The sequence below is a fragment of the Amblyomma maculatum genome, chromosome 3, assembly GCF_055883805.1.
Source record: "Amblyomma maculatum isolate TAMU_Amacu chromosome 3, ASM5588380v1, whole genome shotgun sequence".
NCBI lineage: Eukaryota > Metazoa > Arthropoda > Arachnida > Ixodida > Ixodidae > Amblyomma > Amblyomma maculatum.
The window spans coordinates 112,844,373-112,869,302 of record NC_139346.1 but is presented as its reverse complement, the minus strand read 5'-3'; the positions used below and the strand labels follow the sequence as shown (position 1 = coordinate 112,869,302).

General features: G+C 46.2%; 1 protein-coding gene across 1 annotated transcript; it reads right to left on the bottom strand.

Annotated features, from left to right (window-relative positions):
• Nucleotides 1–24,581, bottom strand: LOC146195720 (uncharacterized). Its single transcript, XM_084597887.1, has 5 exons — nt 24,442–24,581; nt 11,058–11,125; nt 10,320–10,406; nt 4,743–4,884; nt 1–3,939 (listed from the first exon to the last, which is right to left on the bottom strand). The coding sequence occupies exons 1-5, from the start codon at nt 24,482–24,484 to the stop codon at nt 230–232; spliced, it is 4,050 nt and encodes a 1,349-aa protein (XP_084454013.1). The 5' UTR covers nt 24,485–24,581; the 3' UTR covers nt 1–229.
• Between the last annotated feature and the right edge of the window lie 349 nt (nt 24,582–24,930).

Below are 24,930 nucleotides of genomic sequence, written 5' to 3'. Positions count from 1 at the left end.
TCGTCCAAGCATAACTTTATTTTCCTTGTCAACCAGCGGACATTTGTTCTTGAAGGAAATACAGAGTAAACTTTTTTATCCGTTCGTGCTTCCAAGACATGGTTGCGATAGAGAGTTTCCGTATCATGAACAAAAGAACGATGATGACGAATACACGGGGCATATCTTTACTGCGTCGAAGGCATCCGTAAGAAAACAACTCGGTGAATTTTATTCATATAAAGGATATTCACTTAAGCGTAGACTGGGAACGCAAGCTGTCTGATGATAAGCCGCCACTCCCAGAACTACCACTGGAGAACGATGATCCGTAATTACCCGAACTACCGCTGGAGCCAACTGAATCTGAAAGGCTTGACGCCCCACCTCCCAGTCCAGAAGACAGTCCTGCGCCCCCATTCTGCAGGGCAGAATACTGCTGGTAACTGCTTGTGGCGGTAACGCTACCCGTTGGAGATCCTCCACCAAGGGATGTCTGCAGAGGAGTCGTCAGGAGAGTCGTTCCTGGCACGTTGACAGCACTGCCAGCGACGTTAGTCAGTCCAGGAACAACAGTACCCTGTGCCTGGGTGACTGACAGTGGGGTAACAAAGGCCGCCGATCCCAAAGTGCCTGGCTGACGAGAGACAACTACGCTCCCATCAGGGGCATGAACGATGTAGTGCGACACACTTGCACCTACTGTAGGCATTCCACTCAGTGGCGAAGTACCAAGAAGCCCTAGTCCTGGGGAGCTAGCGTGGTACGAAGTGAACCCGAAATGACTGGGCTGCGAACTGAGCGGCAGGACATGCGTTACGCCTTGTGTCGCCTGCGAAAGGATGCCACTGAGAGGGCTCGTTCCGGCGCCGATCATCCCTGGTATTAATGCGGAGACACCAGGGTGATGACGCCAGACTTTTAGTTGCCAGCGGGTTCCAGGCGCTTCATGACCTTCAACAACGTAATGAGGGTGCCCGCCTAACGGTGACGCTGCAAGCACATAAGGATGTGTACTTGTAGCTGCTAACAATCCGTTTGTCGGCATTCCGGAATATGACATGTAGCCTCCGTTAACTAATGAAGTTGTACCCGGGTGAGAAAGCGTGCTTCCCATCACACCACCTGTTGTAGGCACGACGCGACCGTTTATATACACCCCAGAACTGCTGGAAGGAAATAGCTGACTGATGCCGGGTGTGCCATACGCAGGAAGTGTTGTACCACTTGTCACACTTGACGCGCTTTTTACCCCCAAAACTCCCTGCGATAAAACTGGCTGGAACTGCTGCCCAGTAGTTCCTACTAATGGTATCACAGGTGATGACGTAACAGGGGACGTAGATTGTACGTTCGTTGCGTGATACGTGCTTGAAACGACATGCGACCCTGTCTGCTGAGTGGTCTGGCTTGGACCAGTTACTGTTGATATGCTTCCTCTAGGTGCTTTTTGGGACTCGGCGGCAGTCATCAAGGCTTTGGTAATTTCTTTTCTCAAGTTTTCTGTTCCCTGAGGCTCGGGTCGGCTTCTGGAAAGACCAAGAACTGTGTCAATTGTATTTGATGTGCGAGAAATATCACTAGTAGAACGCAACCCTCCCCTGTTCAGTGGCTGATCTGACCCGTATAGGAGCTGGGCTAGTGGATCATTTCCATTGGTGTCATATGGTTGGCGAAGGCGACGAAGAAGTTCGACGACCTTAGATGTTGAGCCCAACGGACTTCCGCGGCTAGCTCCCAAAGGTTCGCTTAACGATGGGTCAATTCTAGCCAGTGCTGCTATATATCTAGCTGTCACACTGTTCGGATCCACGGTTCCATCACCCAGCAAAGAAGTCAGACCGGTAATTTCGTCTTCCCCAGGGCCAAGTGGCTCCGTACCTCTTCCTGACCAACCAAGAGCCCCTCCAGGTTCACCACCTAGAAGTGACTTAACTAAAATAGAGTCGTAAGCACTAGAACCAGGCCTAACACCTAGAAGTCGGAGCAAGCGATAAGGATTGTTTCTTAAGCCTCTTCGAACCATAGATTTTAGATACCTTTTCAAACGTGGATCTGCTCCATATGGCCCATGCAGGAGGCGATAAAGTGGGCTATTCGAGTCACTTAATAGTGTAGACAACGGTCCAAATCCTTCACTATCACTCGTCGGTATAAGATGTCCATCTGGAGTAAGCGTGTACTCCCGTGAATGCCCTTGAAGGCTTTTTGTCTTGCTGGTGACAGATCGGATAAGGTCCGGAATGACTTCTGCAGCCCGATTAGTGCCAGGGTATGTTATACTGTGAAGTGGCAGAGTGCCGGTGGTATCACTAACAGGTGCAAGAGTTCCATCTGCTAATGGAACATAACGAATGCCCGCTGGACGTGTGCTAGTTACGCTATGAACTGTTGTGGACTTGGAATATGAGGGTTGTCCTTCTGTAAGGGTAACACTAAGAGGTGTACTTGGTTCAAATGTGGGAGCTAGCTTGCCATCAGGTGATAATGTGTAACGAACGCCAGACCTACTACTCACTGTTCTTGTGCTGGTGCCATCAAACCTAGGATAGCCTGAGTAAAAGGGGCTCCTTGTAAAAGGGTATGAGCTAAAAGGAAATAGAGGATAGAATGGGAAGCCACCAAATGGAGCTGCTGGTCCACCAGGGTAAACCGGCCATGGGCTACCAGACAAAGGGCTACCGGGAAACGCGGACCAAGGACTACCGGAAGGTCCACCATAGGGGCTACCGAAGGGGCTGCTGAAAAATCCGCCGAAGTAACCCCCATATGGGCTACTACTGAACGGAGTTTCATAGGGGCTTCCACCTTGTGGGGAGAGCAAGGCACTGCCTAATGGTGAACTACTCGATAAGAGAAGACGGTCCAGAGGAGACATCCTCAATCGTGATGAGCTGTCGCCAGTGAGAAGTGATCGGAGTAGGCTTGCACGCGTATTTGGATACGAAAGCCTGCTTCTCAGCAGAAGGCTCCTTAGACCTGGCTGACCACCCAGTCTCCGTCGTAATTCTAGGATATTAGAGAGGATGCTTCGTAAACCAGGATAGCCAATTAAGTCACTACCCACCGGCCGAACAGGGAGCCTATTGAGAAGAGATTGTATAGGTTCCGGTAATCGTGGAAGCGTCGGCTGCTGGTAACCAAGCTTATAATAAAGGATTTCGGGATCTAGAGCTTGCACGTTTGGAGGCAGAAATCCAACCTTTCGACCAAGTACCCATTTCCAATTCCGCCCTAGGCCTGTGGTGTATCCTGGAACTTCGACCTCTACGCCACTACCAGTCACGCCACCAGGAGAGCCTTGTCCGGTTCTTCCAACAACAGAGGGTGACGGGCCATGTTCTGGCCTTGTGGTTGAGGCCAAATTTGTAGTTCCGGGTGTTTTCTCCGGTGAAAGAGACGGGGTTCCGGCTAAGTTCGGGCTACCCGTTTCGGAGGATGGGATCTTTCCACCAGAGCCTATGCCCCCACCGAGAATCGTACTTGTTCCACCGCCCTGGATAGCGCTGGGAGTGCCAGTCCCTCCCGGAGTCTGTGCTAATGTTATGCCACCCAAACCTGTAAGGCCAGTATTAATGGAACCTGTAAATCCACCAGTCAACCCTCCCTGCTCAATGGAAGTACCGGTACCTTGAAGTGGGGTTGTTGTCTTGGTGGTAAGATCCAAAGAGGAAATGCTACTTCCACGTCCGTTGCCCTTGATGTTAAGATCAGCGTCTTGAAGACCCTGCGAACCTTTCTGCTTTTCAGCAATATTCGAGAAGAGGCTGGTAGTCTTGGCAACGTTAGGAGTTGAAAATATATCGATGTCAGCGTCGAATCCTTTCCTAGTTCTGACTTTCTTCTTCTTGTTAGAATTGGTGATGCCCTTTACAGCCCCTTTAATACCTTTGCTGTTGGATCCAACTGTCTTTGTGGGGTTTAGTGTTTTTGTGAATGCGGTAGTAACTTCACCTCCACCTGCATCCGAAATAAAATAAGCAAGCAATGAATTGAAGACAAATATTTCCTCAGTGCATGAATGAGGTGTGCACAATTTGGCTGCTTGGCTTTATAACTTCAATATTTATTTACCTTGCAGGAGCGCAAGACATGTAGTCTATATTAAGACACAAATTTCCACTCTAAATTTTTGCATTCTTGGAGAAAAGCAACTGCATGCTAAAGTTCTATTAAGATACAATAATTATTAAAATAATCAAGATTTCATTACTTTCTGAAGAAGGCACGTTACATGTGCAAAGAAATTTGCAGAAACTAAAAAGCCCCGTAGATTACAGTGCAGTAATTCTACACCCTACAAACTCATTGCAACGTGCACTGCCTCCGAAGCATGGCCTTCCTGTCAGAGGTGATAATAAAGTGTCGAAATGCCTGATAAAATTCTATGTTCGTGTTCTGATGCGAACGTGTGGTTTAGAAATTTGCACAAGTAAATTCTGAAACTTTCGAATACCCCAGCTGAGCTATAGAACTGACTTACGAGAGTTTGTTTCTTGGAACCTTATAATTAGAAGCCATATAGCATTCGGCAAAATCTGATTACCGAAGATCTTTATTTCTCTTGTTTTTTATTAGCCTAAACTAGCAGATACAACAACCTCTGGATTCATGAACGTACTATCGTAACGTGTTCAGCTTTCTCATTCGTATTTAGTAGTGACAAGTAGGGCAGATTATCGCTTATAGTCCCAAGGGAATACTCTACGGGGCAGGGAGATTGTAATCTTGCATGCTCTTGAATAACAGTGTCTATTTGTTACCTGCATTCGTCACGCTGCTGGTGTCACGCTTTCTGATACGAAGTGGTCTCTGGGAGAAAGGGGGTAACTGTTGAGACTGGACGTGCTGCTGGTTGATAAGAGGGAAACACAGTCCCGAGCGGCAAATTCCAGGTCTGTTCCGCTGAAAAACCGAAAAAAAAATTAATAATGTAAAAGACCATAAAAGGCTACATCTCATAAACAGAGGCCTCCTGCTGACCAACGCGCGTACCTTGGTCGTTCAGCGGAAACCTCTAAACCACGCAGAAGTTCGGTATAATAGTGTTTTTTTTTTTTCGCAGAAGTACCACTTCTAATATCTAACCAAACGTTCAATCTATATGGAGAAAAACCGATCTGAGACGTGTGCAAGCTGCGGTGGCACTGCTGTCAAGAGGCTGGGCCAAATGCGATTTAAAAGAAGGCTTATCGCCCACGGAATAAATGGAACCATAAGCTTTGAATGCAGTTTTTAATTTCATAATGCGCCTATGATGTCGCGTCTCGCTGCGGGTTAACCAAAACACCCTGGCACAAATTCTGAGCGTATGAAACCACAATCAAAAGGCGGAGGGTTTTTAAAACATAGCGAAACGTAGGGAGGTATGGCTAGGGGACGCGGCAAATAGAAACATGCGTATGCAAAACTTCAGGAATTATTTTTCTGGTTACGAGGACCATCAGTAATAGCGACTGATAATCACTGCTGCCTTCTGCTGTGCAAGCCGAGCACCACAAATGGAATCGGTTTCCAAGGGTCTCATGCATCAGAATTACGCGACCAGCATCTCAAGCTACATTATCGGCAGACATGAGAAAGCCTGCGGCTACCACAAATATGTTTACGTGTCTCTGAAGGCCAAATCCCTCTGAAACGTTGACGCTTCACATGGAATGAGTCCCAGTCAGCCGACTTCTTGTGTGCTATACATCTTTAATCCCCGACCAGCTTTGTCTTCGTTTGCTCTCCCATAAATTTTGCGTTCGCGTTCTAAACTGGAAAGCAGAAATCTGTATAATGCGCGCTCCGCAAATCAGGGCTTGAGCCTATGATCTCTATTCGTTCTCTATTTAGAATCAGCGGAATACTTCCCTGTTGCCTTTCACCACAGATTGATGTTTATTAAGTTTGTTATTATGTTTTGTTTGCCATGTAACCCACCCTGCTTGGCCCTTTGCAACTGTGCAAGGTTTTCAGTAAAGAAAAAAAGAAAGAAAGAAAGAGAGAAAGAAAGAAAGAAAGAAAGAAAGAAAGAAAGAAAGAAAGAAAGAAAGAAAGAAAGAAAGAAAGAAAGAAAGAAAGAAAGAAAGAAAGAAAGAAAGAAAGAAAGAAAGAAAGAAAGAAAGAAAGAAAGAAAGAAAGAAGGAAATAAAGAAAGAAACAAAGCTATGAATTCGTAGCAACGCTAGTAAAAGTTTCAGAAGGGTAGATGCTTGGGCTCGTTGTTTCATGTTAACAAAGAAAAAAAATATAGTTCAAAAAGACACGGCCAGTGGAACTTCAGAGACTGAAGATAGGGAAGCGAAGTAAGATGTGTTGTCAGCCTAGTTGGTGCAGTACGTCAGACATCTTATAGTTGCGCGAAAAACGGCACACACAAGACAGGATACAGGACGAGCGCAAACTGCCAACTGTTTATTGGAAGGAAAAAGGGGAACGTATATAAACCCTCGGCCACTCAGGTGTTCATAGCCTAATCGCTCTCAGCCCACCGGGGTGGGGAGTTTGGCAGTTGGCAGTTTGCGCTCGTCCTGTACCCTGTCTTGTGTGCGTCGTTTTTTAGCGCAACTATAAGATGTCTCAGGAGAAGCTGAAGTTAGACCTCAGGGCTCTAGGTATCTGCAACAGTCGAAGAAAAAGGATAGGTGTTCTTGAAAACATAAATCTGCAAAACCAGGTTCGTATACTGGCAGAGATGCCAATGCATTGAGGCAATTGGTATTTTAACCGAAAATTTCCTTCTATAAAAACTGCGGTTGGTTTCCGTTCCTTTTAAACATCGCGTAGAAAAAATGAATTTTCATTCCTTTACTTCTATTAATTTTATGGTACGCAAATAAAATCTGCATAAGGTAATACATGACTGGATGAAGATTTTACTGACGGCCCTCTAGCTGCGAACGTAATCACTATGGTAGAGGTACCAGGGCCCACTATGATGCCGAAATCCTCTACCATGCGAGAATTTGACTGTTTGAGCTTCCCGTCTGGAAGAAAGTCTCCGAAGGAACTTTTTAAAGACATTCTAGGCGTCCAAAAAAGGCACCTCACTTGAGCCTAGTAGGAAAGGGACGACACTTACGCTTCTCCTTTAAAGAAGACGTGGTGAGCCTCTAGCCCGGCTTTTTCATTCCGCGACTTTTTTTATTTCCTCCGTTTACGTAAATAAAATTTAAAACTTCTACTACTCCAACACCCTTCACATTCAAAACACACGTTATATGTAGTATATTCACAACTAGTTCATTAGATACTCTGAGAAGCTTTCTGAGTATCTCATGCAGAGGCAGTGAATCACATTCCCATGGCGACAAACTTGTTTTACTCAATTTGGCGTTCCTTCCGATGTGTGCTTCTCAGTTCAGCGCTATGGCGACTTTTACGACTGTGCAGCCGTGAATGTTATTGCATAAAATGTCCACAACGATGCTCGGTGTACAGACACTACTGATGTTTCCACACATGAATTAATACCTACTAAAGCAACTGAACAGGATGAAGCGGAAATGAAGAAGACTCCAAAAAATGGGTTATGAGTTGCTGCTTCGACGACCTGTGGCGATGTTTGGTTATACACAAACACAAAACACACACAAGAGAATTAAATCAAGACGTTCACACAGATGATGCACTCGCTACCAACTGCCTGTTATTTGTATAACCCTGCAGCGCCAGAGGTCGTCGGAGTCGTATAGCCAACTAGCCCACTCGCAAGCACTAACGAATTGCTGGCTGAGCTTCCTATAATTATAGTGCGGACTAGAATGACTGGTCCACTTTAGAATAAATTTCATTAAGCAAGTTTTCAGGTATCATGGTTTCAGGACTTGAGTGCTTAGGATAATTGGCATTTTTTTCTCGAATATTATTGTTTTTTATGAAAAGTTGAAAGCCCGTGATGCAAAGAATCTTTTGATCCAAGGATCGCTCTTATTTTCTGAAACACAAAGGATCACTTGCGGGAGGAAATCATCCGCAACGTGTGGTTCGGAACACAAAATCAGGATATGCGTACAGTCTGCTTCAATAATCAGGCCTCCTATTATTTCCAAGTCGCCCGACACCTCACAAATGTGTTGGTACATGCACTGCAGAAGTGACTTCGGGGAGGTGTCTAATGGGAGAGATGTATCCCAGACTACCAGCTTATCCTGAGCCTAAAGCCGACGGGATTTTGTGGCCGTGCAGTGGAAGCTCACGTGCTCACGTGGCAATGACACAGACCTGTTATCTGGCGGCTCGCGCTTGTACCTTCCCCTGTATACAGAAACCGGTCCCTGAGAACAGCATGCTTCAAATTCATGCACACAAAATGTGCTTGAAAACCACGTGTGCTTAAGCTCCGCTAAACTTGAGCGGATTGTGACGTTGCCGAGATTACACTAATTTTTGGCCAATCTGTTGAGGGACGCCGTCCCTCTCGAGGAGTTCTGCGATATTTCCGCCGCCACGCGCTGTCTTGGAGGCATCATACTAAGCAGGTCGTGAAGTAAGGGAGCCGGTCGCTGTTAACGCCGTTGTTGCTGGAGATCGTTGTTTCTTAAGGAAGAGCATAAAGGTGTGATGTAAATATCTGAGTCATTTAAGGGTCTCATTATTGACAGCATTCACCCGTTATCACCCGGACATGTTCTTTAACAAAATACCGATATTTCTGCCCTAGCAAATGATGTGTCTGTTCAGCGTATTATATGATTACGTGGAGAAGGAAGAGCATGGTGTTATGAAAATAACACAGGCGCTATTATAAAAGTTTATATTAGGCTGGAAAGATCTTGTAACACATGCAATAATCAGCTGAAGAATTCAGGTTAACATGAATAATTTGTAATTTAATGGTTCAATATAAAAGCAGAATGACTATAGAAACCTACTTTAGCTGAAGCGCGAAACGCCGGATCAATAATCTGTACTAAGAACACAATGGTCCTCTGTATCGAGGGAACTGCAGATGTCTTGTCATGTACGCAATCTGTTATTGTTTTGTAGCCTGAAACCACGACCAAACGCGACCCTGAAAGCAGGTATTACGTTATTAGTTTCGCAAATTTCATTCGTTGTTTCTAGAAAACGCGCTCCAACATTTTTCACAAATGCGCAGTTGACGAAATGGGCGTATAGATAGATACAATTGTGCAACCACCAGATTTAAAAACAAGGAAAACATTTGCAAGTTTCCATGACGAAACGAGCAAGTGTGCTGTTCTCAGGGATTTCTTTAAACTAACTTATGATAGTAAGAATCTATAAATACAGCTGCTATGTTGCCAAGACCATAAGTTTTTATCATCTAATTATAATATATTCACCCCACCTGTAGTTTACATCGACATATTGAGGACTGAATTAATGCGATTGGCATGCAGAAGTTACAATTACCAAAATATCGGCAGAGTAAACTTAATGGAAGTAAATATTAGAATTAGAAGGGAGTTAATTGTTCAGAAACTGCGACATCATTATTACCACTCTATCTAAGGTTGACCCAATCGACAAAAACGCTTCCATAAATTGAGTGCGTTACTGTCGTTAATTTGGGCAAAATAATCTTGTAATTAAACTCTGTGACGGGCAGTTTAAGATGCAGCTCATTTTTGGCACTAATGAAATTACGGATCCATGGTTGGTCACCAGGGCCTTTTGATGGGCGTATTATATAGCAATACGGCATTGTGAGTGTTATTTCTGTTGTCGTCCGAGAAATCTCTGTGTTATTTTTCTTTGTTTTTAACAAGAATAAGCGATTACTTCCCTTGGAATCCAGTTTGTAACCCTAAGCGACCATCGGTTATCCTCTTTTGCACTTTCCATTGCAGCTTTCGCTGTCTCTTTATTTATTAGAAAAAAAAAGCTAAATTCCTCGAAGTGGCTCATTTGTGCTTCATTTAAATTTGAAGTTCAACTGCGTTAAGCATGTGGACGCACTTGATCGACACAAGTTATTACCATGTTGTTAAAAATAGCACAATATTTTGTGATTGCGCCGTGAACACTCTACTTTTGCTGGGCTCTTCTTGTGAATAAATCCCTAAACAAACACTTTGGGGTTACTTGCACCCCCCCCCAAAAAAAAAATATGTTCATGGTTTCTTAACACACACCGCAGAAAGAGTTACATGTAGTTTCTAGCAAAGGATACGTAGGAGGAAATTAGTATATAACGAAGTACACTTCTATACAGTTCATAAAATTCCGCAGTGAGTAAATGAAACAAAAGCGGAATTCGGTTTATATGTCTTTTTTGCGCGCTAGGATGCTATACGGTGGTATTGTATGGAGGAGCAGAGGTTTGCGAAATAAGTTAGTCAGTGCCCAAAGCACTAGAATGTTTTCAAAGGCAAATTCTGCATTCCTACCCCACAAGGCGTTCCGTCCCTTTCCAGCGCCATCGCCAAGCGAAAGCCGTCGCCAGTGAAGTAGCTGCAGTAGTAGCGGCATGGTGGCTGAAAAAAAGAAAAAAAGAAATAGCGAACGCTGGAGTTATGACTTCACCATTCAAGTAAATGCAGCTTAAAAAATATTTTTCTTGGTACCACTGGGAACCGCTGACTTTTGCGCATATCTTTGGAGGCAGCACGTACTCCCGCAAAGAAGAACCGCATACCACTCCCGCAGATGAGTATAAGAATTTGTGGAAATATTGTCAAACACAAACTGACGCATTACAGGGAACTGATTGTTAAATCTGACATCCTGTCAATACATTTCGCACCTCGCGAGCATTTAAAGAACGTTACCTTCGCTTAGAACAGCCACTAAGTCTCAGCCAGAAGTAAAAAAAAAAAAAAACGAATCTTATTTATTCCTAATATCTTTCAAAGCCCTAGCCTACTTAATGTTAGCGCTCTCATAAGAGCCAAATGTGTTAATATATATATAAATGAATGCAACCGAAGTTAATTACAATTCACTGATCTCTGAACACGCTTACCTCAACGACTATAAGATTTCTGAAATAGAAGGGCATCTCACATAAATGATATTTGAGAGCAAGGGCAAATACGAATATATAAATTATTTTTGTGCATTAAGAGAAAATGTTTGTGCATTAAGAGAAAGAAGGGAAAATATTGGGACGGTAACGACGCACTTACAGTAGGAAAGCCTCTAACTCTTCTGCAATGAAATGCTTGCACCTTTAAGCTGCAGGATAAGAGAACCGCTGAAAAAGAAAGATTACTGGTTATAATTAGATTATTCGGGCAAAGCAAGTAAAATCTTAATTTCGCACCATGCTATCGATATGAGCCAAATCATGTCCTAGTTAACGTGTCGAAGTAAAAAACTTCACAAAATGATTTCATAGTTCTGTATAGCTGCACGCTTCATCTCTACGTATACGTCCATATTGTTAGTCTGCGCGCGCTGACGTTCCAGTGATACAGCGGAAATAATCGTGGCAGGCAAAGAATTTAGGCTGTCAGGGCTTGCTCTCTCGTGCCTTCCTTAATTTCACACCATGGTCGTACAAAAATGAAAGGTGAGTAGGGCGGCGACGAGAGTAATTTTCTATATTTGGGCAGCCCGACTTCAGTGTCGAAATCTACCCGTTCTTTCCGTTTTGACGTTTGATTTTAGCATCCATTGCGACTTGCCAACTGTCATATACCCCTTAAAAATGACACATTTAGCTTAACAATAGCTGAAATGTTTACTTCATGCCCTGAAATGACATCTATATATATAGCACGTTCAACAATTGAAATTTAATGTATTCTCTTTTGTCTTTCAGTCAAGGCGGTTGGTTGGTTCCCACTCTGAAGCTCTGTGTTATCATGAAATCGGAATTCACCGTGACACATCCTACATTTCCAATGGATGGCGGCCATCGACAGTGCGAAAGGACTACATGACCTAATTAGACTGGAAATGTGGATATTACTACAGTGGAAAATACCGCCAAGCTGAATATGTGAAATAGGGCACCTGAAGTAGAATGGAGTCGCAAGCGCTCCCACATATAACAGGTACCGCCAGTTACGTTACTGCTTCAGTTATCAAATGTTATCATCGCCTTCCGTATGAGAAGCCAAATATTCCACTTCTTTGTCAACACTGAGTAGAGATTATTCGAATAAACATTTTGTTGCAAAGACGTTTATTCGCAAAACTTGACCATTGTCGCTCGTATTGTATGAGAATGCTCCGGCTGCTACAAAGATTTTCAGCGGCAGTGTAACTCTCTCTCTCTCTCTCTCTCTCTCTCTCTATATATATATATATATATATATTCACACTTTGTAGCTTTGTAGCAGCCGGAGCAGCCGGAGCGGCTGCTACAAAGATTTTCAGCGGCAGTGTAACTCTCTCTCTCTCTCTCTCTCTCTCTCTATATATATATATATATATATATATATATATATATATAGTGCGATGTGGATTTAATAGTTCGTTTGAACGTCTAGCGCTGCCAGTAATTCGGGCAGAGCAGGGTCGAATTGCCAGCCGCAGGGCACAGCTTCAGCACGAGAGATGGGCGCCGGAGCCAAGCGATGGTGATGGCGATGCCGCAGCATTTTCCGTTCTTTGTCTTCTTTACATTTCCCCCACGTGAAGAAGTCGCCATCCTGGCGACTCAGGGAGAAGAGACGACCAGAGGGTTGTAATATGGCTTGAGGCGGCTAACGTGGACAATCTCGCGGCCGCGACGGCGGTGGTCGGAAGAAGGGGTGACTGGCTCGATGACGTAGTTCACAGGGGATGTGCGTTCCAAGACGCGATAAGGTCCGTGGTATTTGGTGTCTAGTTTGTTGGTGGCAGGAACGCATAGCCAAACGAAGCTGTCGGCCTGGAACGTGGGAGCAGGAGTATCGGTATCATGCTGATCTTTGCGATAGCCTTGAGTGTTGGAGGTAAACGTGCGAGCTAGCTGACGGCATTCCTCGGCCGTCTGTACAATGTCTGACAAAGCACTGTACTCAGAGGCATCTGGATGGTATGGCAAAATTGTGTCCAGAGTACATGATGGTTCACGGCCGTATAAGAGGAAGAAGGGCGAAAAACCAGTTGTTGCTTGGGTGGCAGTGTTGTACGCGAACGTTACGAATGGCAGTACTTGGTCCCAGTTCGAGCTTCCAGATTCAGATGTAACATACATTGCGAGCATGTCCCCAAGCGTACGGTTGAAGCGCTCCGTGAGGCCATTTGTTTGCGGGTGGTACGCAGTTGTAGCTCGATGTATCGATTTACAAGACGACAGGAGCTCTTGGACTACTTCGGAAAGAAAGACACGACCTCTATCACTCAGTAGCTCGCGGGGGGCGCCGTGTCGAAGAATGAAGTGGTGCAGAAGAAAATGGGCTACCTCTCGAGCTGTCGCCGCGGGAAGTGCAGCAGTCTCGGCGTAACGGGTCAGGTGGTCGACGGCGACGATGACCCATCGATTACCAGCGGCACTGCAAGGTAGCGGACCATAGAGGTCGATTCCCACGCGATCAAACGGGCGAGCTGGACACGGTAAAGGCTGAAGAGGGCCAGCAGGGTGGCGAGAAATCTTGCGTTGTTGACAGGCGGTACAAGAGCGAATGTAGCGACGTACGAAATTGTACATTCCCCGCCAGTAGTACCTTTGACGAATTCGATCATATGTTTTGAGGACGCCGGCATGAGCGCTTTGCGGGTCACTATGATGGTGGGCACAAACCTCGGAGCGGAGGTGGCGCGGAATGACAAGAAGCCACGTTCTGCCGTCTGAGTTGTAGTTCCTTCGGTAGAGAAGGCCTTCCCGAATGGCGAAATGGGAGGCCTGTCGGCGGAGTGCCCGAGGATGCGTAGCCGCGGAAGTAGTGCCAAGGATATCTAGCAGGTTAGAAACCCAAGGATCTTGTCGTTGCTCGAAAGGCATATCCTCAATGGTGAGTGCTGACAAGAGTGTTTGAGGAGGGGACGATGAGTTAGGCGAGCACACCGGTGACCGAGAAAGAGCGTCGGCGTCAGAGTGCTTGCGGCCAGAGCGGTACACTACACGGATGTCGTATTCCTGAAGCCTGAGAGCCCAGCGCCCGAGACGGCCAGACGGATCCTTGAGAGACGCGAGCCAGCAGAGAGCGTGATGATCTGTAACTACCTCGAAGAAGTGGCCGTATAAGTAAGGGCGGAACTTCGTTACAGCCCACACGATTGCTAAGCACTCCTTTTCGGTAACGGAGTAGTTGGACTCGGCTTTGGTGAGAGCACGGCTGGCGTAGGCGACAACGTATTCGGAGAAGCCAGGCTTGCGCTGGGCGAGGACGGCGCCGAGGCCGACACCACTGGCATCGGTGTGAAGTTCTGTAGGTGCAGTAGGGTCGTAATGGCGAAGGATTGGCGGTGACGTTAGAACATTGCGCAGTGTCGCGAATGCATCATCGCAGGCTGGCGACCAAGAGGAGAGGTTAGGGGTGCCTTTCAAGAGCTGTGTAAGGGGGGCTATGATGGTTGCGAAATTCCGAACAAAACGACGAAAGTACGAGCAGAGGCCCACGAAGCTTCGCAGTTGTTTCAAAGTGGTCGGTTTCGGAAAGTCAGCGACGGCGCGCAGCTTCTCAGGATCAGGCAGAACTCCATCTTTACACACAACATGTCCGAGTATTGTGAGCTGGCGGGCACCAAAGCGGCACTTTTTGAGGTTCAGTTGAAGACCGGCGCGGGTTAGGCAGGTGAAGACCTGGCGAAGTCGAGTCAGGTGGGTCGGGAAGTCGGTTGAAAAGACGACGATATCATCAAGGTAGCATAAACAGATGTTCCATTTCAGGCCGCGCAGTACAGTGTCCATCATTCTTTCAAATGTGGCTGGGGCGTTACAGAGTCCGAATGGCATAACATTAAATTCGTATAGTCCGTCTGGAGTAATAAAGGCGGTCTTAGGACGATCCGCCTCTGCCATGGGCACCTGCCAATACCCGGAGCGTAAATCGAGTGAGGAAAAGAATTCTGCGCCTTGCAAGCAGTCTAGGGCATCGTCGATTCGTGGGAGGGGGTACACATCACGACGAGTGATTTTGTTGAGACGGCGATAATCAACACAAAATCGTATGGAGCCATCCTTCTTTTTAACTAGGACCACAGGAGACGACCATGGGCTACAGGATTCTCTAATTATTCCGCGTTGGAGCATGTCATCGACTTGTTGGGCAATAACACGGCGCTCAGTCGGCGACACACGATACGGCCGCTGATGGAGAGGTGGATGAGCGCCAGTGTCGATGAGGTGGGAAATGGTCGTCGTGCGGCCCAAGGAAGATTGCGGGATGTCGAAGGAGGAGCGGAATTGGTGTAGAAGGTCAAGAAGTTGCTCGCGGTGGCGCGGCTCTAGAGCGCTGTCCACAGAATGGTCAAAAAGGTCCCGCTGTAGCGGATCGGAAGCCACACGAGTTGGGGTCAAGGCGTCAACTTGGCAAACAGGGAATGACACATCATCAAAGGCGAACAGAAGGTCCACGGGCTCGATGCGGCCAAGGCACTCCCCTTCGATCTTTCCCCTTCGAAGGCACTCTCCGCGGCTAGTCCAGCAAGTGATGCTTGAGGCTGGCGAATCAAAACACGCTCCTTGCGGAGTTCGTCGTAGCTTTGACATAGGTCGTAGATTTCCTTGACCGTCGTGGGGCCTTTGGCGACGAGCATGTTGAAAGCGCCGTCATCAATTCCTATGAGGACATGACGTATCTTAACGGCCTCGGTCATGGTCGGGTCAACGCGACGACACATATCAACAATGTCCTCAATGTAACTGGTGAACGTTTCACCGGGTAGCTGCAGTCGCGACCGAAGACGCTGTTCCGCGCGGAGTTTTCGGACGGCGGGGCGGCCAAAGACATCAGAAAATTTCGTCTTGAAACTCGCCCAGGTAGTAAAGTCAGACTCGTGGTTTCTAAACCACAGATTAGCGACGTCGCTCAAGTAAAAGATGACATTGGTGAGCTTACGGTTGTCGTCCCAGTTATTGTGATGGCTGACCCGTTCGTAAGTGGTCAGCCAATCGTCGACGTCGTCATCGCTGCTTCCACTGAAGGTAGCGGGGTCCCGTTGACGAATCGCACCTGTGCAGGTGACGGGCGGAGGTAGGTGCAATGAAGTCGGCTCCGTCATTGGTGTAGTCAACGTTCTGCTGCGAAGTTCCAGGGCGAGATGAGTACAGGGAACCTCAGATTGACCTCCACCAAGTGCGATGTGGATTTAATAGTTCGTTTGAACGTCTAGCGCTGCCAGTAATTCGGGCAGAGCAGGGTCGAATTGCCAGCCGCAGGGCACAGCTTCAGCACGAGAGATGGGCGCCGGAGCCAAGCGATGGTGATGGCGATGCCGCAGCATTTTCCGTTCTTTGTCTTCTTTACAATATATATATATATTCACACTTTGTAGCTTTGTAGCAGCCGGAGCAGCCGGAGCGGCTGCTACAAAGATTTTCAGCGGCAGTGTAACTATATATATATATAAATATTTACACTGCCGCTACAAGCTTTGTAGCAGCCGGAGCATTCTCATATATATATATATATATATATATATATATATATATATATATATATATATATATATATATATATATATATATATATATATATATGTATATATATATCAGCAAACACCAAACTGATGAATTACAGCTACCTTTCCTGTGTGCTACATTATCAAAGCAAACAGCATAGGCATCAAAGCATCGAAATTTAATCTGTTGTAAGCCGTCATTGCACCCGCCACCGCTTAGGTGGTGGACGACGGCTGTTGCGGCGCGCGTCTTTCTTTCCCTCTTTTTTTTGTTTATCCTCTATTTTCTGTTCTGTCCGCATGAAGCAGCGGAGGTGGCTCAGCTACAGAGCCAGTAGCTGGCCCGTGCATTTTCTTTTCCTTCTTCCTACAGTTGTTGTTGTTGTTGTGGCTGTAGGAAGAAAGAAACTAAAATGCACGGGGCTGCTACTGGCTCTGTAGCTGAGCCACCTCCACTGCCTCGTGCGGACAGAAGACAAAATAGACAACAAAATAGACAAGAATGAAAAAAGAATATGAAGAGAAAGACGCGCGCCGCAACAACAGCGTCGTCCACCACCACCGGAGCGGTGGCGGGTGCAATGACGGCCTACAACAGATAAAAAAATCAGTGGCAGGCTAGCCGACGCCGCAAGCGGCGGTAACCTACTTGTCCCAGCCCCATCGGGGCCAAGAGCAGCCCTTCCTGTAGTCGCAATGTTCTGCGCGATGTTGTTGCTGTTGTTCCTACAGTCGAAACGCAGTAGCCGGCGGTCGGGATCGAACCCGGACATTCTAAGTACCTTTAATAAATTTGGTTTACAAGGGAAGGTAGCCGCAGCTTCATTTTGGACACTTGAGCCATTTTTTAAGGAGATCAAGGAAGGTTGTAGTTAAACAAGTCAGAAATAGGTGCCGTTGTGGACGAAAGGCATGCATTTCTGCCATCTGGCGATGTTTAACAGGTACGGGCATCTAAGAGCACGCTGTCCTCTTTGCTTTCCGTCTGCATCGATGAACAGTTGTCACGGTCATGCTCGATCTCGGGTACTGTGATTCACTGACCAAGCGTCTTAACCATTGAGCCAAATGATGAACCGGTACGCCGCTTGGTATGAGACAGTGGAATGTTTCGATGCACACAGTTTGATTGACTTCAGAAAACTCCATTACTTGTTGCGTGCGTGCACCAGGGTAGCGTTAAAGCGAAAAGCATATATAGGCTTTGTTCTTGCGGATACCTCTATGAACATTTTCAGTTAAGCTTAAGAGAGAACGGTGGACGGCAAGCGCAATTGCGAGCATGGTTTATGAGCTATTTTCGGCAAATATGATCTCAGTCTATGCCGGAAATTCTTACCTGCGTCAATGGCATCCCCGACGGTTACTGACGCAAGTAGCGAAATAAGCTTCAGTAGCGCAAGGTATTGTAACGTGTGATTATAACGCTGCCTGCTAATTTCAAAGCCAGTCGGTGGCCGCGTATTAGGTATATAGGTTACTTCCCGAATGCATTTACAGGGAATACATCTATACTGCACCTACCAGCATCAAAGTGGCCGCCACTTCTTTGATATAGGGCAGGTTTACGTTTTCTAATACAAAAGCGTTATATGGCGGGTCAAACGCAATACCCGTCACCGTAAGTCACTCCACAAAATGTGCTCACCAGATTTGGTACGATATTGACATCACGCAGCGTGGTTCACGAACAGATTATAAAATAAAATATGAAAAGAAGATTGGGCTCTGAGAGGAAATCAAAACTGCGCCATCGGTGCGTGAGACGGGAACACAGCTGCTCCACCGTGATGCATCGACGTTTCAAACTCAATTAATGTGCGTCTGGTGAATGTACGCTTTCTTAAAAAATTGTAGAGGGCACTTTAGACCCCTAAAGTGTGATCAGTCGAAATCCATTACAGCGTGGTGGATCATAGCCCTCCAATACGGCACTTCTATCTCCGTCTCTCCTTTCACTCCTACCTTTCTCCCTTCCTTTATGGCGTGGTATATGTGTCCGCGGAGAATTGTGCCCGGTACTGCGCCTATTCTATCCAGTAAATCAATTTCGAGCACTGCTGATGCCTGCTGTACTAATGCCTCCTAGACATCTGGGTCTTCTTTTGTTTGCTGTGTGGTTCGGCGTTCGAGGAAGCAGCAAATGAAAGGCGCCGCACGGACGCCTGGATCGGACCCCCGGCGGGGTCAGCTTCGTATATGCGTGAATCGCCAGGTGACCTCAGCACCTTTCGTGACAGTACGTCGCGCACCCCTTGTCGAAGAAAACCAGCATTTCAATAAGCGCATCTTAGTTCGCCGGCGTTTTATAATTTGTTTACAGGAAAGGAAAGGCGCAGTATCTGTCACTCGTGGGCTTGCTATCATCCTCGAGGTACACAAGGGGAATTATGAAGAGCGGTTCACGATCCGGGGCGCCCTGGCCCAGATCGTGAAACCCTCTTCATAATTATCCTTGTCTATCTTGAGGATGATAGTGGAGTACCGCGAGTTTCTTGCGACTAAAATTTATTATGTTTAGCAGGTATTTCGTTGCGCGAGGCATTAACATCCGAAGATTTCACCGAAAGTTTGCGACATTCATATGGCCCTCAGTTTTTAGCCGATGCGCCGCGTTAACGTTCTCAGGCCTGTTTCTGCTGGCGGTTCAAATTTAACGTTTCCTTTTCTATTCCCTAGCATTTATTATTTTTCTTTTTCCGATGTAGTTATACATCTCAAAATCTAATATCTCTGCACCCCAATTCTTGGCCGATCCCCCTGTGTGGGTATGTGCCATCACATTAGAGGAGAACAACAACAACGCATCTCTATGTGTGAGAAAGATAGTTTCTTGTTTCTTCTTCTTTCGTAATAGCATTCTGGATGGTAGCTGCTCCTGGCCCTGCGGGGCTGGGACATGTAGGTCACTGCCGCTTGTGGCGTGGCTGCTCCCGCTACCGTTTCACTGGTGGATGACGGCTGTTGTGGCGCGCGTCTTTCTCTCCTTTTTCTTTTTCTTTCTTCTCTATTTTCTGTTCTGTCCTCACGAGGCCGCGGAGGTGGCTCAGCTACAGATCCAGTAGCAGGCCCGTGTATTTTCTTTTCCTTTTTCCTTCAGTCGCAATAACAACCTTTAGCCCAGCCCATGTGAAAGCCTCAAAAAGGCGGATGAGCGGCTCCTTCTCCGCCTTTTCACCAATATATTGCTGTGCCAGCGGCCCTAAAACATTTTGACCCCTTCATTATTGGCTGCTGCCCACATGTGGAGCGGTGTCTTCTGACATCTATCACATGGTGTGTGCCTGCCCCTCCAACCCGGTTATTCCCCCCTCCCCAACCTAACCCGGGAGGACTGGGAGGCGATCCTGCTCGGCTGCCACGACTTACAGGCCCAACAAGTCTTAGTCGGGCGCGCCCGGGCGGGGATAACCACCACTGGTGTCCCAAACCAGGGACCTCTACCTAGTGCTTGTAAGGACCGGTCCCTTAGGGCTAATCCAAACATACCTCCTGGCCCTTGTATAGCTAATAAATGTTCTTACCACCACCACCACCACCACCCATCCAATCATCCCAGCATCCCTGCAAACTAACTTGGTGGACCTTTTCCCACTTAGTCTTCTCTTCCAAATTTACCGATCGACCCTTATTTGGTTTTATGACGGAATTTTAAGAGTGTGCGTTTTCTGGCAGTTCGCTTTTTTATGAGTACTGATTCTCGGTTTCAAGGAACATGCATACAAAGAATTGAGATCTATGCCATTCCCACCTCCATTATATTGTTCTCTCTATTCAAACTTTATGGGGAATGATGTGTTGAGAAGAGTACTTAAAATGCCAATTTGGCCTTGTACTAAAACATTTTTCTTTAAACTTCATGCCCATGTTCAACCTGTTGAAAAAAAAAATATTTTTCTTGCTTTTGTTAATTGTCGGCTATGTGACACACCTGAAACCACCGATTATTGTTTTATCGCCTGCAGAGATATTATATTGGGACGGTCTATAAGGAACACTGACGAAAGATTTGTGTTGAATTCTTACAGTGTGTGGTATCTAAAGGCCACCCAACATGACCATGAACCATTTGACATGATTTTCCTCCTTGGACTGCACAGCTTGTGGAAAGCGCGGATATTGGACCGGAATGATCAGAGTCTAGTTTCCCCTAGGGCTCATTTCAGCCAGGCGGTGCACCAGCTGAGTGACACTAATGATAATAGTGACTGTCAACCGGAGTGGCTCCCTTTATTGATATTGTTACGCGGGTGCCTTTCTTTGCCGTCCTTTTAGTGCGGTTGTGGTAACATTTCTCTTAGTTTTGTGGTGTTGTATATTAATGATGGAATTGACGTGTTTTCTTAGCGACTGTTTAGTGTTGTGTTAATACGTATTTAGTTGCGGTTTGGTTTTGTTTGTTAGGTTTAAGGTTCCTAAGCGACTCAAGCTATGAGAAACGCCAATGTGGAGGACTCCAGAATTTTCGTCCACCAGTAGTTCGTTAACGTGTACTGACATCGCACAGCACACTGGTGGCTTGTGTTTCTCCTCCATCTAAAAGCGGCAGCCTAGGTCAAGATTCGATCCAGCATCCATGGGAACAGTAGTAGAGCGTTCTAACCACTCACCCTCTCAGCGGGGCATAATTTAGTTGTGTGGTGTTCTATGTTTGAATTGAATTTGTTCAGCTATAGGCTAATTACTTAGTAAATAATATGTATAGCTCTCTTCTCTATGTAAATGCAAGTAATAAATACCATGTTGAAAAAAAAAAGTCCGGGGCGTGGCGCAGTTGGTAGAGCGCTTAGCTGGGGATCCAAGGGATAGAAGTTTGATTCCCGGTAGAGGCAAGGTTTATTAATTTATGTTTAACTCTCACTTTCGAAAACATGACGCCCTCGGCCGACAGCTCCTGCTGACAACAATGATAGCGTATAGGCTTTCGCCTTAAAATGTATCTTGGCGATATGTAGCGAAGTCATAAATGGGCATGTGAATTTCAAATTCCACAGCTAAGCGACCAGATGACTTGCAAACCATTTCAAAGTCGCGCTACTAGATAGCGAAGAGGACGTGACAAGATGAAGAGGGACAGAGAGGGATAAAGAGGGAGAATTAGAGGCAAACAAGAGACCTACTCGTACAAAATGATTGTAGCCGTACATGCTTTCGCATTTCGACACTACAACCGATTGCAGTTATGTCAAAATTTTGTTAATTCATGTATTTCTCTCCAAAGCTTGTGTCCACACCTTGAGGACATGGTGAGAACCAGAACATGGCGCGCGCACATGACTTTGCCGAAGCGCGAACAAAATGCAGATATACTATAGCTGCTAAGCAGCAGCCGCAGACAGACAATTAGAAACATTTGTTTCCTGATATGCGCATATAAACTTCATAAATGTTTGAGCCAGTCTACCTTAGAAACAAATAAAAAAAATTGATTTTTAAAGGGACCATCTACGAAAATAATTTTTTTGCGTCATTCGAAATCTCCATTGCCAAATAAACAAAAACCCGGCTTCGGAGCTGTAAAACATGACAGAGCAAGTCGAAACTTAATTTTCGCATACGGTTGTCTTGTTCTCCAAGTGCCAGACCACGTCTACAAACACTGTTGTAATGCACACGTCATAGAATTAGTAATCAGCTCTAACAACAGAACGACTGCCGCGCCGCCTAAGTCGTGTGCAGAACATGTCATAAATAGAAGAACAAATTTTGTTCACATTTTGAGAACAGTAAAATAGCGTTAAGTAGAATGAAGTGAATAAATAAGCTAAGCAAACCCCGCTGGCACCTACCACAAATATGAACGACAGGTCCTGCCTGTAGCTGTGATGCTGATGTAGCGCCGCTACAAATATGACAGCATATTTGGTTGCGTGATTTTCCGTCTTGAAACCATTTTAAAATCGAAACAAGCAGTTTTAAAGAATCAAAGTAGCTGTAAATAATTGAAAGAGATGACGTAGCAGCCTTATATTAATATGAATGCTAATACCTGTCTCTACGAGGATCGGCATCATCATAAAAGTAGTATACAGTTGAACGCCTTTATAACGAAGCGCTCGGACCTCCAAATTTCGTCGTTATACAGGTCACTTCATGGTAAAGGTCACGCACCGTATCGCGCGCAATAGATCAAGACTAAGCATGCTCAGCAAAATAAAACCTTTATTTACCTTGAATTCAAGAGATACTTAACGAAAAATGTCGGTACTTTTCTTCAGGACACTACGTCCGATGGAATGCGCAACCGCAGTTTTGAATACGATGCCATGGCGGTGTTTGAAACTCCGCAGCCTTAAACTTCTCTTCACGTCTCCGTTGCCTTAAGCGTTGCCTTAAACGTTGCCTTAAACGTCTCTTTAACACCGTACGCTGTAGCAAACTCCTTCGCTTTCTCGCAGAGCAAAGGCCCGCTGACAGGAACCCTTTTTGGGCGTACGTCTGCGAACCACGTGTAAACGGCGACGTCAACATCATGGAAAGTGGCGACTCGAATCCGCTTCCGTGATGGGTCTGCCTCACGTTTGTGCCACTTGTATTCTGTCCTTGTCTTTCAGGAATGTTGACAGCGTCGACGCACTGATTCCATATTCGTCTGCAACGTCTTTCTTTTTATGGCCACCCGCGACAGCACTCACAATTTGCAACTTCCCGTCAAGGGAGAACTGTCGGCGTTTCGATGTTCCAGAACTGCTTGGATTCATAGCGGCAATCAGAGACGTTGAAGCAAACGCGGCTTTAAACGCGCCGATCAACGAAGACAAAATGGCTAAAACCACGTGTGCTCAGCTCGGTTTCAAACGCATGCACACGCTCAAATGCAGGGAGAAGGAACGCGTCGGGAAGCGCTCGCTGAAGATGACCTCATTTCGTCGATCGGTGCAAAACGGCCCGCTGCAGGCGACGGCTTCGTCGGCGTGTTTGCGGTTATTGTTCATAAAGTTCGCCAGTGGTTGTTTGCGCGGCTACAGCTTAGTTTCCCACACCTCATTGGAACTCTTTATATACTTAGCGCCATCCCCGAGCGAGAGCGCGGAGATCGCTGTGCCAAGTTTTGCTTTTTTGCCGGATGCAACGCCAGTGCTGCTCGTCCAAATGTTCGCCGCCCGGCCGCTGCGCATTTTTTGCCATGTCTAGCGGTGCTCCCCGTGTACACCGCGGCTTTGTCGCGGCTGCGCAGGGCAATGCCGGTGCCGTTGCGTGTTTTCGTTGTAAAGTACCAAATCAGCCGTCAGGGGGGGGGGCTAGATCGCTTCGTTAGATAGAAATTCGGCCGGGACAAACGAAATCCTTCGTTATACAGGTGATTTCGCTGTAGAGGCGTTCGTTGTAGAAGCGTTCGACTGTATTCACTCCAGACGTTCCAAACAGATGCAGTCCAGCAGCAACGAAATGACTCTATATGGCGCCCCTGTGTGCTTGAAGCGAACTTTCTTGTTCAATTTAATACACAAAATTCTAATTTCACCTCTAGTTGTTCGCTCGATACAGCGAGCAAGTGGTAAGAGCTACTAGAATATGCCAAATTTCTACACGCGTATCGGGAAGTAGATTGCGTTTATCAGTTTTGCCTGTTAAGCGCGAAATAAATTTGTCGTCATGTTGCTCTATACTTTGAAAATACAAGAAAATAACATCCCTCCTTTGGGCACATTTGACGTTTGTGTGCTTTTCTGTAAGAAAGGTTTCTACTGACATCCACTACATTTATTATTTGGGCATTTGTCACTATAAGAGAGCGTTAATGTTTACTATATTTAAGATGAAACACTTGTGGTTGATGACGCTAGAGCGGCTATGGTGGCTGAAGTGTGTAAGCAACTCGCATGAACGGTGATGCAAGCTTTTTTTATCTATAGGCAGGAATTTCTATACATCAAGGCCATTAGGCTAAAAGGTTTAGGCCTAGCTTCTCCTCGCTATCAAGTCATAAGGATGTAAGAGCGACTAACAAAACTTTGTTTTGGGTACTGGCTACGAGAGGAGGGCTACAGTGAAATTTTTACTGAAACTTACCTAACGTAGCCAGTAGCGGAAGGCAACCTCTTGCGGCAGCCATGACCCTCCTGTACTGCGGGCGTATCCGTTTACTGCTCGAATATGAGAGCACGAGAACTTATGGCTCACTGATCCGCACAAAAGCAATGTAAGCGCTGGCCTTGTCTTCTTAGGCCATTTTTGGACTGCATTGTCTATCCCATGTAGCAATTCCCATAAAACAAAGAAAGCAGGAAATCCAGCATGAGAAGCGCACTTATAACATAAAATATTTCAAACGAATATAAGAAATTTTTGTTACCTAGGTCTTGGATGCACTTCTATTGTCTTCAATGTTCTGAGTGGATGTCGGCGAGCCAACCTCTTAACGGAGCAATGACGTGATATGAAGGCTGCGCTGTGTGCACAATAGGGTTTGCCACGAGGGTAAGAAAGGGTCACCTTGAAATATCTTTTCAGGACAGGTCGCTACGTTAACATCGTCAAACAGCAGGGCTGTGACGGCAT